Below are 12974 nucleotides of genomic sequence, written 5' to 3'. Positions count from 1 at the left end.
GTATGTTGCTGATTTTTTTATATTCCTACTCTACATATTTTCATGCAATTTGATCAAGCGAATGCAGTAAAAGCAGTAACTTGTCGAACTAACCAAAACTTAGTATAGTGACACTCTTGACGTATCAAGAAACTTCTATAATGTCTTTGGACATGTGAATCATTATTTACTTTCCTTTGTGAAGCACAGCCATAACTGCCACTTCAGGCAATGGTATACATTTGTATCTAGAGGAATGTTTTTCCAAAAGTATTTTCTATTTGTGATTAAACATTTGATGAATATTTAGACAAGTTTATTGACATTTTATTGGTATTATGAAAATAATGCAAAACGCGTACGGCCTCTTTCTACAATCGGAGCAATGCCACTTTGACGTGTTACGTAAAATGATACGAGACTTTAAATGGGAACGTTTTCCTTGGATATTTTGAACAATTTTTGGCCTGTTATTAGATGCTACAAATTTTGTACTTCCCCGTTATTTTTATTTGCCTACTGAGCAAGCTTTCATGCAATTTAATCCAGCACACGCAGGTAATATCTATTGTATCTGACCAAAATTTCATAAAGTTAATGATTATTAAGAAAATGGCATTGTATAATGATTTTTGACTTGCCCCAATATTTCCTACGTCAGAACTTCCACTTTACGAAGTCAAAATCTTGAGGAACTTTTTTTTCTCATGACATGCTACCAATTATGAAACATGTACACATGGCCTGAAAATGCCACTTTAAAGTGTAAGATGAATAGAAACGATACTTTAAATGGGTACCATTTCCATTGACCTTGATTATTTACTTTTCAATGTCAGACCTGCCACTGTATATTTTATTCTATACAATACAAGAAGTTATTTTATTTCTTTGTCAAACACAACTACCATTTTAGGATGTCAAAATCTCCATACTTCATAATTCAACACAGCCTGTCCTGAAAGTTACCATCTATAAGATAATGTAAATGTACTTTCAAAGGTCTTCCCAAACCAGCATATTTACGAAGTCAAATCTAGAGGATTCTTTTCTCACTTCTCAAGCTTCTTTCCCCTTGCAAAGTTTTTACATATGTTGCCAATTATGAAAATAGTGCGTACGTGTACGTACAGCTGTAAGATGAGTAGAAGCGATACTTTAAATTGTGCCTTTTCCACCGATCTTTTAAATGGAACTGCAACTTCTTTGTTCTTGAGATTATGCAATACTTACATATACATGATAACGTTTGTCAAAAGTTTAGAGTTTTTTGACATGCTATTCAGAAAACAATACATATAATGGTCTTGTTTTCCTTCTGAGCTCTCCACTTTAAGTGTAGCATAAAGTGTTTTTATGATTTAAATCTTTCTTTTGGACTATGAGCGCTGGGAGCTGCCCAAGTCCTACCTACCCCTATTCCGCAAGGAGGCGGGGGAGGGGCAGAGACTTGGTCACTTTCCATGAACAAGATGGGCTGATAGCCGTGGAAAATTTGGAGGTATGTTCTTTACCTTTAAAACTGTCACTGTTGGAAGAAAATTTGGAGTAACAGTCTATTTTGGTCTGTTGTAAGAAGATGTTACAAGTTTTGTACTAATTCCAAATACATCTGCTCTGCAAATATTCATGCGAATGTAATTATCTCTGTGAGATTTACCACATTTGTGGAAGGGTTGAAACAACTGGTTATTATCACCTTTTCAACATGTCAACCCAGAAAAACTGGACTGTATGTCTTCACTCACACCGGGAAGGACCCGTGCTCTTTTTGATAAGAGTTGCGGATTCTTTAACGTGCTCGAGGAGTGGCTTTTCTCAAACACGGGGATATTATTTTAACGTCCTATCCAAGGGACGGCCTTAACCGAAGCTAGGTACTCATTTCCACCTGAGTAAAGTCAGGAAATTTTCGTAAAGTGCCTTTCCCAAGGGCAAAAGATCATTGACATATAAGCAGATTTGAATCCGGAATCTCAAGGTTTCGGACCAAACATCCTGCCGTTATGCCACATGACCCCACAATTAAGCACACTTAATACTTTATTCAGAAAAGATGTGCTTTGCAGCCCCAAAACGGGCTGAATTATGCAACAAATTCACAGACTTCAAGTGTCCACTAACAACTGATTGATTCACAAAACTTTACGTATTATTGTCAAGAGTCTGCGAGACAGCATAATTCATGTTACCATACACATTTAAAAATTGAATACATTAAAAGAGATAGATCGGTATATACAATGTCATTGGAAAGTTCTGGTGTCCAATTGTCAAACAATATTTACATGGCGTGGTTGTGGAGTTCTATCGACTGATACAGAAACGACTTTTGCAATCTTTGAGTTCTGCATTTGGGCACAGTCACGTGGTTTTGGTTCCGTAGTGCTCGTCCAGTCTTCTGTAATCTGGTGCTAGGAACCATGGAGTGGAGCGGATGTTTGGCGTCCTGCATCTGACTGAAGAGAGTTTTCACGGCTGACTCTCGTCTCTCCTGAAGGCTCGGGAGAGGGGTTGTTGGAACACTGTTGTTGTTGATTATTTTTGCTGCCCTTCTCTGAACTGCTTCTAGTGTTTGTTTCTCTGCTAGGGTGCAACCAACATACACGACATTAGCATACTCTAGAACAGGTCTTATAAGGGTGGTGTAGACTGTTTCTAGGTCCTCCTGTGGCATTCCACCTTTTTTGAGCATGCGGAGAAAGTGGAGGCGTGTCGACCCTTTCTTTGCCATGTGAGTGATTTGGCTGCCCCAGCCAAGGCTGCGGTGGAGTTTAAAACCAAGGTAAGTGGCACATTCGACAACCGGGACCTCCTTGCCTCCAAGGGTGAGAGGAGGGGGAGCGGGAACATTTCTTGAAAAGCAAATCCGTAGCTCATAGGACTTATCACCGTTCATTATCATATTGTTCTTGTCAGCCCAAGTGTCCAGATGAGTGGCTTCTTCTTGCATAGTTGTGTCACTTGTAGAAGCGTTGCAGGGAATGTTTCTAGACAGTCCGATGTCATCTGCGTAGCCGATGTTGTTTGTTGTTGCGTACACGGTTGTTCTTGATGACATGTAAACAAGGAAAAGATATGGTGATAGAACTCCCCCTTGCGGTACCCCGGATGACACGTCACGCCAACTACTGTGTCGATCATTGGCGACTACTCGTTGTTTTCTGCCTGTTAGGTAGCTGTGAATCCAGGCCAACATCTTTGGTGGAGTGCCACGGACTGCCAGGAGTTGAAGAAGGATTCCGTGATCCAGTCTGTCGAACGCTTTCGACATGTCTGCCAACAGCACGCGAACCATGGATGTGTTACTGTTGTCCAGGTTTGACAGCCAGGTCTGATAGGCTTTGACGAGTGCGAGTGTTGTAGAACATTTGGGCATATAGGCATATTGGTCCTTGATCCAGGGTTGCATAATGGGCAAGAACTTGTCCAGTACAAGTCGTTCGTGAACTTTCCCTAGTGAAGAGATGAGAGAAATCGGTCTCCAATCTTTCTTGCTGGTGGGGACAGCCGTTTTGGGGATAGGGCAGACATTTGCCATTTTCCAGCCAGACGGCATGATGCCAGCGTTGTAGGAAAAGTTCATCAAGTGGCTGACGACAGGAGCTAAATCCTCGCAGTACAGGCTCAGGACCCAGTTGGGAATGTTGTCCGGTCCGCACGCCTTTCCGTGTTGCAGGTGTTTCAGGTTGACTTTCACTTGGCCTATGCTGCATAGTTCGTCAGAGCCAGCGAGGAGAGGGAACAGGGTGTAGGTGCTGCTGTCCGACCAGGCCTCTGCAAAGTAGTCATTCAGTAAGTCCGCTACTTGGTTATCTGAGACATCAGTCCAGGTGGTTTTCCCTTTTGACCTTTGAGTACGTCCCAGCTGAGTATTCACAAAACGCCACCAGTCTCTGGGGTGTGTCTTCTTTAACGTTGCTATGCACCTGTCATAGTGCTTTTCCTTCTGCGTTCGTATAAGACATTGGATGTGATTTCGCAGCTTTTTCCACCTGCCATCAGTTTTTCCATACTTCTGAAACGCTGATTGTCTCTCTCTGACTGCTGCCTTGATTGTCTCAGTCATCCACGGCTTGTCGACGTTGCGAATTCTGCTCGACCTGAGAGGTACACAAGTGTCCATCATAGTATGCACGATGTTGTTGAAAGTGGCAACTTTCTCATCCACCGTCTCTGCACTGTACACTTCAGACCAGTCCGTGAGTGCCATGCACAAACCAAGAGCTTCTTTCCTGTCTTGAGTGATCAGGCGACGTTTCATCTTGGACGGCTGACCGCGAAGTTGATCAGAAGACTTTGACTTCCAGATGACGCAGTTGTGATCACTTGTACCCAGCGGAGCTGCGATGTCAGGCACGTGGTAGTGGGTGTGGACGTTTGTTAGGATCAAGTCCAGCGTGGCGTCAGCACGTGTGGGCCCGGTCACAACCTGTCTCAGCTCCGGGTGGCTTGTTCTCAGAGGTTGGAGGGGTAGGTTGTTAAAGTCTCACGCAATATTTACAAGCAGTAGTTTGTCTACCTGACCAACATCTTATCAAGTGACGAAGTGACATAATAATTTGTCAGACATAAGTACATGTGTACCATTTTAGGCAGTCAAAAATCTAACATCGCAATTTAACCACCAAGTCCTGAAACTCAGCACCTACAATGTACTTTACAAAGCCTTCTCAAACCAGCAAATTTACTGATGACAAAAATAGGCACCATCTAGACTAAATTAAATATTACACACAAGTTACACAAACAAATGGTCAGTGGTGAGATCAGATCAACATTATGTCTTGACTCCAGAGATGACCCAACCGTATTTTCCTCCTACGTTGTTTTTCCTAATTTTCGTCCATTAGGAGAACAAACACCCTCGAGTGTTTTCGGTCTGCAGAACATCCTCGACGTTAATCAACACAGTCCTGTTAACGCTGTTGTGAAGAATGTCTTTCACACAGCGCAGTCACCACGTGCCCATGGCCATGTTCCATCACAAGGAGGGCTGACCGGCAGGCAGCTGACGTGAAAAATCCTCCGGAATGCTTTGCACCTCTCCATCCTTTCCAGACGCCTTCCTCATTTGCAGACCACTGGGATTTGTTGTGCCTTGGTTGAAACGACTTTCTTCCTGCGGTTGGTCAAACGGTGTGAGTTTCCCTTGTTCGAAACACGTCTCCAAATGTCTCCCCATCTCCCTGTCGTCATACACAACCCTGCTCACGTCTTGTCCCTCTGCGAAGTCCACTGCCCGGGCGATGGAGATAGCTTTTTTGTGAAGCATAACTGCCATTCTAGGCAGTCAAAAATCGAACTTGGTAATCTATTACACCAAGTCTTGAAAGTTATTGTTGTTTAAAATATTTCATATCATATATAGATCAAGACATAACACATTATTCAATATTATATAGTAATAAGAGTACATTTGGTACCTATTAAATGAGATAACTGTACTTAAAGTCTTTTCAAACCTGTCCATTTACTGATAACAGAAGTATTTACATCCTAGATCCTAGACTAAATTGCTGATTGCTGATATTACACGCACGAAAACACAAAAAATGATCAGTAATGGAGGTGGGATCAGTTTAACGTTGTGTCAAGACTCCAAAGATGATCACTCCCTGTCTCCATCCGAGTGCTTTTGTTCCTTTACTTCCATAAGGAGACCAAACGGTTGTCCTCGATAATTCCTATTCAGTGCAGTCCTTTATTGCGCTGCAGTATTGACTGTTTTTATTTACACACCGCAGTTGCAACAACATGCCCATTTCCCATCACTGAGATGGCTGACTGGCAGGCAGTTGACGTGAAAGATCCTCCGGCATGCCTTGCAATTCTGCATCTTTCCCAGACGCTCCCCCTGCTGGCAGTGGCAGACCAACGAGATTTGCTGTGCCTTGGTTTGGGCGACCTCTCTGCGACCGTTTTGACGTGGAAACGGTGTGAGTTTCCCCTGTTTGAAGCACGTCTCCAAATGGCTCCTCATCTTCCTGTCGTTGTACACAACCCTGCTCACGTCTTGCCCCTCTACGATGTCCACTGCCCAGGCGATGAACAGACCACAATCAAAGACGTTTTTCTGACGCTGCACGTCCGGGAAGATGACGGTCAGGACGTTCCTTGCTTGGTCAGCAAACGCGGCATACGACTGGTAAAGCTGAATCTGCAGAGATGGAGTCATGGCGACGCCGAGGCTGTCATACAGGCGCACCTGTCCGCCTGCACAAGATGATAGGACCCAGTGCTGGCTGCCGTTGTGGTGGATTTGTAGCCCATTTCCTGTCATCTTGGCAAATCCGTCCTCACAGTGACCAACTGCAGGCGCCTCCAGCCCTTGGAGTGCCGGGTACTGGCGGCGAAGCAGCATCTGGGCAGCCTGGATGTGGTTGTCTGTCAGCATCTCGCCAAATGTCAGAGCCATCTTGTCATGAGCGCTCAACTTGACACTTGGCCACTCCACCTTGCGTTGTTCGGTGTGACGAACAAGAACCACATGAGCAAAACGGACTCTCCTGGTTGACGTCTTGTCACTTTTGCCGCCTTTGGATAGGACAGACTTTATTTTTCTGACTTGGCTGGTTTGTTGGCTTTCTGGGGTGTCCTCCTCCCCTGTCTGGGACCTGGATGTCACCTCCACTTGCGCCTTGCTGACGGAGCGTGTAGCTTGACTGTTGCCGCTGTCTGCGCAGTTGTTTGAGGAGGCAGGGCGGACCTTGATGATGCGGTGGCGAGCATCACGTTCCACTGCTGCAGCATCTGGAACATCTCTGACAGTCGGCACAAACTCAGGCTCTGCCGGGAGGTCCTTTTCCTGCATACTGTGAAGATAGAAGTTTCAAAATGTCAGAGATGGAGTGTTCAAACTGTCAAATATAATCGCAATGAGTTTTTCTTAGAACCTTTCGTTTTATTTGTATCGCTAACAATTATCAGCATGACGTTTTGAGGCTTTTTCTAGTTACAGTCACGGTTCCAGAAGATCACTCCATGCATCTTTAAGGGTGTCATGCTCAAGTAGAATTTCATGTAAGATATTGTACTAACTTGAGGTTGAAAAGCGACTGTCTCTTCAGCCACAGTTTCTCCACTTTTATCTCTACATCGATCAGACTGTCATGTAGATTGTCCATTGCGTCGTCATCTGAGCCGATGTAAATGATTTTGTAAGTTTTGCTCATCTTTATCTTGAATAACTAAGTAAAGTAAGTAAGTTATCTAGAATAAGATGAACTAATGACAACAATGCTAGCGGCAGAGGAAGCAAATTGACTTACGGAGGTTGGTGCTACAGACAGAATTAACCTTCGAACAAACTGTGAAACAAAACTACGGCGTAGTCTACGCAAGTAAAAAGAGCTTGCGATATAGTGCAACCATGCAGTGATCAAGCATCTTGGTAGCCATCTGCAATAAAGGCAAAAACAAAACGATGATAATCTTTCTCCGTCATGCACTGTGAAACACCTCGCTACCTGCGGCTGGTGCTTTCCAGAAGCCGAAGAAGGCCGTGAAGCGTTCCCACAACCCCTGGATGAAGTACCGGTCCTCTTCAGGCATGTCGTGGTTCCGCACATCGGGAAGTGCGCTGTCGATGATCGCCATGGCAAAGTTCATCAGCAGCAGGAAGATGATGCAAATGAACGCGAAGAAGTAGATAGGGCCGAGGATGGGGGCTGCCTCCCGTAGTTGGTAGTAGTAGAAGTTTCCAAGAGACATTTGGAACAATGTGGAGAATGACTTGCTGATGGAGCTGAAAAAACAACAACATTGTGATGAGATGGCTTGTCTTAACCCTCATCCGACCGTATGGGGTCATTTTTGACCCCAGACGTATATTTGTATCTGCCATATCAACATTTTTCATCGGAGAAAAAATTCCTTCCATGAATTTGTTTGTATACATGTCTTACAACATCTACCAATTTTTCACAGAGTTTTGCCCATTGTTGTATAAGCTATACTTTAAAGTTTGTGTCTGGTTCGTTGGGGTCAAAAATGACCCCAGCCAATTATGAATCATTTCCTAAGTTAATATAAAGATATTTCAATAAAGTAACAGGCATTCCTCATCACTGCTATTACAGCAACAAGTTATAGCTGCTTAGATAAGAAAAACACCGAATATTTTAAAATAAATATAGTATTTTAGTGTAAAACACAGTTTTTCGACATTCTGCATAAATTATGATAATAAGCACTAATTACCTATGCTAATGAAATTGAAAATGTTTCTAATTAATGAAGAAATAATATATGGACAGAATGTGCAGAAGGAACCTACAAGAAAGATCTTATATTATAAATAGACAAGAGTAACTGTCTGTATGTAATTAGGTGGCAGACTACGGTGCATAATTAAGTAATAAATTCGTTAATTTTCATAAATATTCTATCTTTTCTTGTCAAAGAACATGATTATTAAAGCTATTGATATTATTGTAGCATCAACATTATTGTTTAGAAATTGATAAGACAACAACATTGTTAAAGTAAGTGGAGTATGATAGATTTTTACAGCAAAAAGTGGTTTCTCCCTATTTTCTGCATAAATTATGATAATGAGTAATAAAAACTGACACCAAAACTTGTCAAAATATTTTTCATAGATTGGTGAAACAGTAAATACATAGTAATGACAAAATGAAGCAGCAGAAATATGTTTATAAGCAAAACAAAATGGGGTCAAAAATGACCCCATACGGTCAGATTCGTCGTAAAAATGTAACGGTCGGATGAGGGTTAATGTTTTAATTCCAAGCACTCGCAACCTGCGTGATTCTGTTAAAAATGAGAAATCATCCTTTTTTTTAGCCACAAGATACAAGAATATGTTTTCTTACCTGTACTCTGTCACAATAAGGCCAAACTTGAGATATCCAAAGAAGCAGAAAGCTGACATGCAGAGGAACAAGTAGACAGAGAAGGAAGAGAACTCCCCCGCCATCCCTCGGAACACAGACGTCAGCTTGGCGAGGAACGGGTTGAACCGCAACAGCCGGAGGAGCTTCATCATGTTGACAAACGTCAGGAAGGCCAGGAACCAGCCGTAAACCTGGCTCATGTTCACCGCTGATCGGAAATGGCGGACTTGATCTTAAAAAGAACAGTATGCATATCGTTAAGGAGTGTTAATTCCAACAATTACCTTGCAATTCAATCAGTGTGACCCAGAGTCTCTGGAAACTTAAGGATGGCTACAAGAACACTTTTCACATTTGCCAACATGGAGCAATGTAGAGTTGAAACTTTCATGTAATTGTTGTAATGTTTTTGCAGAAACGTGCAACAAACCTTTCCCTTCCTTGATCGCCGCCAGAGCCCTGGAGCTGTAGGATATCTTAAAGCCATATAAGGCAATGACAGTGAATGCCAAGAAGAAGTTGAAGATTTCGACAATATTCCATGCCCCCTTCAGGTAGGCCAAGCCGGCTGCGCGTGCCTTTGTTGCCTCTCTCCACAGCGTGTAGAGGAGAATGATGACGTAAATGATTTCCATCAGGACGTAGATGTATCCGATTGTACCCGGCCGTTGATGGAGTCGGAAGGTCTGCACGTGGTGACGGGAGAAAACTCCGGCCGTCTCGGAGAATTCGAACACCACCGTCAGCGATGTAAACAGATCCACGTTTCCATTGTAGACCATCGCTTCCAAGAAGATGACCCTCGTGCGCTTGTCGATCCAACGGTTGGCCTTCAGGTCTGCTAGGATGCTGCGCATCTCGTCTGCTGATTTTCCCAGGTGCAGACCGAAGCCGTCTCCCCAGTAGTGCGTCGTCACACCGTAGATGGGGAGGCTGGGGTAGCCGCTGGGGAGGTGGATCCATCCAGGGGCTGCTGATTCCATCGCTGACGTGTTCCTGACCCCTTTCCATCCCTCTTGAAACGCTCCAGTCTCCTTGGCATGTTCACCATACCCTGGTGAACATTCGCCCAACGAGTGCTGCATTGTCACAGGCACCGCGCACAGTTCTAGGAAGACAGGAGAAGAAAACATGAAAAATCAGTCAGTCACTTAGTTACATTGCTATTTCGAGGATGTTACTGGTGCTATTACCTCATTGGTTATTTTGCTATTTTGGTATTACATTTATCTTTTTTTTGCGAACTATGTAAACATAGATTGATTCTTTCCGAATAGTTTGAAATAATGATACGTTGAATTTTTAGCTTTTCAAAATAAAACAAGCATTTCCTGTGGAAAGACTGCATGATTGTGGAATACATTGAGGCATGTCATGCAAGCCCACAGAAAGTGTTTCATAAAGTGGTTCCACCCACCTTGCTTTACTCGGCCTTGGATCAAGCTAGGTGGGTAGACCAAGACTGTCTGCATGTCTGCTGTGAAGCCCCTCTCAAACCAGCGGGGCTTGTCGTCATTGTAGGAAGTCTCCGGGTAGAAGCTCTGCAGAGCGGTGGTGTTCAGCCAAGACCAGAAGGTGAGATGATCATTTACCTGTGGAGAAACAAAGCCTTGTGAATGGCACCCACTGAATTCATGTTATGATAACTATCTATTTTGTCTGTGTCAACATTAATGGCTTTCCACTGCCTTCAAAGGTTTCCTAAAGTTTGTCTCCTGTAGTTGCCGGGCAGCAGAAGGCGGAGAATACCCAGGAAATCTGTAGTATGTCAGGAAAGACATGTAGGGACTTCAGCAGCAAAATAATAAAATACCGGATACTACTACTACTGCTGCTGCCCACCCCTGTGTCAGGAACCCACACAGCAGTATAACCAAATACTTGATACACTACTACTACTATGTATAGTGAGATTCTGCACCTATGCAGAGACCTAAAGATCTATATCAACACAAGGACCTGGTGTAAGGAACTCACGTCGTCCACAGACTGCAGGAAGGTGTTGGTTGTGCTCAGTGTCTGATAGAAACCCTCTGTGGTGTTGTGGTACTCGTTGACGATGCTGAGCACGAGCAGGAGGAAACAGCAGAACCACGCGATGTCCCACACGGTTTCCCCAAATCTCCTGTCCCTGCGCTGCCTCATTCTCGCTTGTTTGATGTTGGCAAGGGACCTCATTGAAAGTCGCTCCATCTTCCTCCTCATGCGAAATACATCGCCTTTAGAAAGCATAAAATTATCAATAGGTCGGTTTGGTAGTATATATTTGTTAGAAGATATAAAGCTCACAACCTGGGCAAAAGACTGAAGCAATAAGAAATAAGATCAATTCAGAATACAGGGTATGACTGGGAGCACAGTTAAACTACACAAAATTTGTTTCGTCAAACACGTGGTAACATGCGCACAGTTTTATATACTTCTCCGTGGTAATTGTTCTTTTCTACAAACTGATGAGATGAAACTTACAGTTGAAACCTGCCTCCCTTTGTGAAGACACCATGCTGGATTTAATTAGAGCGGGGCCCCGCTTCTTTTTAAAAATCTTCTTGACGGCTTGCGTCTTGCCAACAAAGCAGGTCACGATGGTGAGTAGCAATATCTGTAAGATAAAAACATTAGTTGGTAGAGTTTCTGACAGGATGTGGCTTGTAAACGACGCGCTCTGAGTAAGTCAGGCGTTATTAAACTAGCAAGAAATTGTCTTGGTGGCCATATACCTTATACATTCAACTACATGTAACATCAACATATATTCTCATGATTCCACCAGGTGCCATTATACCGCCACCTAAAAAAGCGGTGTTTAAGAGGACTTAAGATTGCCTTTAACAGCTAAATATCTCAATTGTATTACATACAGTAGGTACTCAAGACAATATTGGGACGACCTCTATACTATTTTGTTTAGGTGTAGCTATTATGTCACCCGGTGGAATTATGAGAGTCAATGTTACAAGAGAAATCAACAGAGAGCACGTCCTTACCTTTCCTGGTTGCATGACGAAGAAGTCCGCCCAAAAAGCCAGGAAGTACCCAGACAGCCACCTCTCGGACTTCTCCTTGCCCCAGTACAAACTGTACAGCACGGTGAAGACAGCTGACCCCAAGGCAGACAGCACCACCAGCACCCAGGCCACGTACTTGCACCAGTGTGGCAGGCCCTTGGCTGGTTCTTGCTGCGTGGGTGCCTCAGCTGAGTCACCCGTCTCCACGTCTCTGACCCGGCGGTCGCCCTTGTTGCTAGGTCGGCTGTACTGGAACAGCAGGACTATGGCCCCGATAACGGGAAGGCAGGTAAGGCTGGCCATGATTCCCGTGTAGACTCCATTCAGGGTGAAGGAGAATGGCCCCAGGTTGACGGCCTGCACAACCTGGGTTTTTATTTCGTCCCTTAGCCACATGGCGCTGTACACCATGGACATGAAGAGGAGACTCAGGCAGCAGCCGAGCCTCTGGCTGCGGGTGAACGTGCTATCTGTAAAATAAACACAGCAGGGACATCTTTCATCAGAACAAGCCGGTTTCATAATAAAGCATGAAAACAAAGCAACATACTTGATACCATATTGGCCGCAAGAGATACTCATGCATGTTAAATAAGGTAATCCCTATGATTAAAGTGCAGTAAGCGAAATGTTACCTTCAGGCATGATAGCGACGGACAGGAAGAGGTGTTCCTCTGCCAGATTGCTCCGCAGACTTGCCGGGAACAGGAACCCGATGGATTGCAGGTCCTGCTCAGAGGCAACAGGAAAGGTCTTCACCACCTGCCCGTCCCCGCGGTCGGCTGCTAGCCACTCGCCGCAGAAGAAATAGGACCTGCAGTTCCAACCAAAGGGAACGAATTTTCACTTTGTTAGCTATAAGGTTTCGAGATTTAAAAAACAGAAAGACACCTTATCTACAGAGCTAAGGAATGTTTTACTGAACTCACAGTTTTCCGGTGGCGAGATCCTCCACTGCTGCTCTGTCCACGTGCCACGATGCACGGCTCCCCTCCCTATTGTTGTCGTGCATGAGCTGCAGCTGCTCCACGTTACCCAGCTGTTCTGCTGTACTGAAGATCAGAGTCACCTGGCTATCTTGGGCAAAAACCTAAAATAGGAACAAAAATTCCACCTGAAGATCAGGGTC

General features: G+C 44.1%; 1 protein-coding gene across 1 annotated transcript; it reads right to left on the bottom strand.

Annotated features, from left to right (window-relative positions):
* Window positions 1-9924: 9924 nt before the first annotated feature.
* On the bottom strand, window positions 9925-12778 carry LOC118428655 (polycystic kidney disease protein 1-like 2). The gene is made up of 6 exons (XM_035838765.1): window positions 12481-12778; window positions 11825-12315; window positions 11307-11439; window positions 10815-11056; window positions 10199-10429; window positions 9925-9945 (listed from the first exon to the last, which is right to left on the bottom strand). The coding sequence occupies exons 1-6, from the start codon at window positions 12488-12490 to the stop codon at window positions 9925-9927; spliced, it is 1128 nt and encodes a 375-aa protein (XP_035694658.1). The 5' UTR covers window positions 12491-12778.
* Between the last annotated feature and the right edge of the window lie 196 nt (window positions 12779-12974).

This window comes from Branchiostoma floridae, chromosome 13 (genome assembly GCF_000003815.2).
Source record: "Branchiostoma floridae strain S238N-H82 chromosome 13, Bfl_VNyyK, whole genome shotgun sequence".
Taxonomy (NCBI): Eukaryota; Metazoa; Chordata; class Leptocardii; order Amphioxiformes; family Branchiostomatidae; genus Branchiostoma; species Branchiostoma floridae.
The sequence above is the reverse complement of the archived record's forward strand: the minus strand, read 5'-3'. Positions and strand labels throughout refer to the sequence as shown.

Coding starts and splice junctions, on each gene's coding strand:
- LOC118428655 (XM_035838765.1), bottom strand. Junction 10,430..10,814: donor TCCTGCAGTCTGTGGACGAC/GTGAGTTCCTTA, acceptor GTTTCTCCACAG/GTAAATGATCATCTCACCTT. Junction 9,946..10,198: donor CTTGCATGACATGCCTCAAT/GTATTCCACAAT, acceptor CTGTCTTCCTAG/AACTGTGCGCGGTGCCTGTG.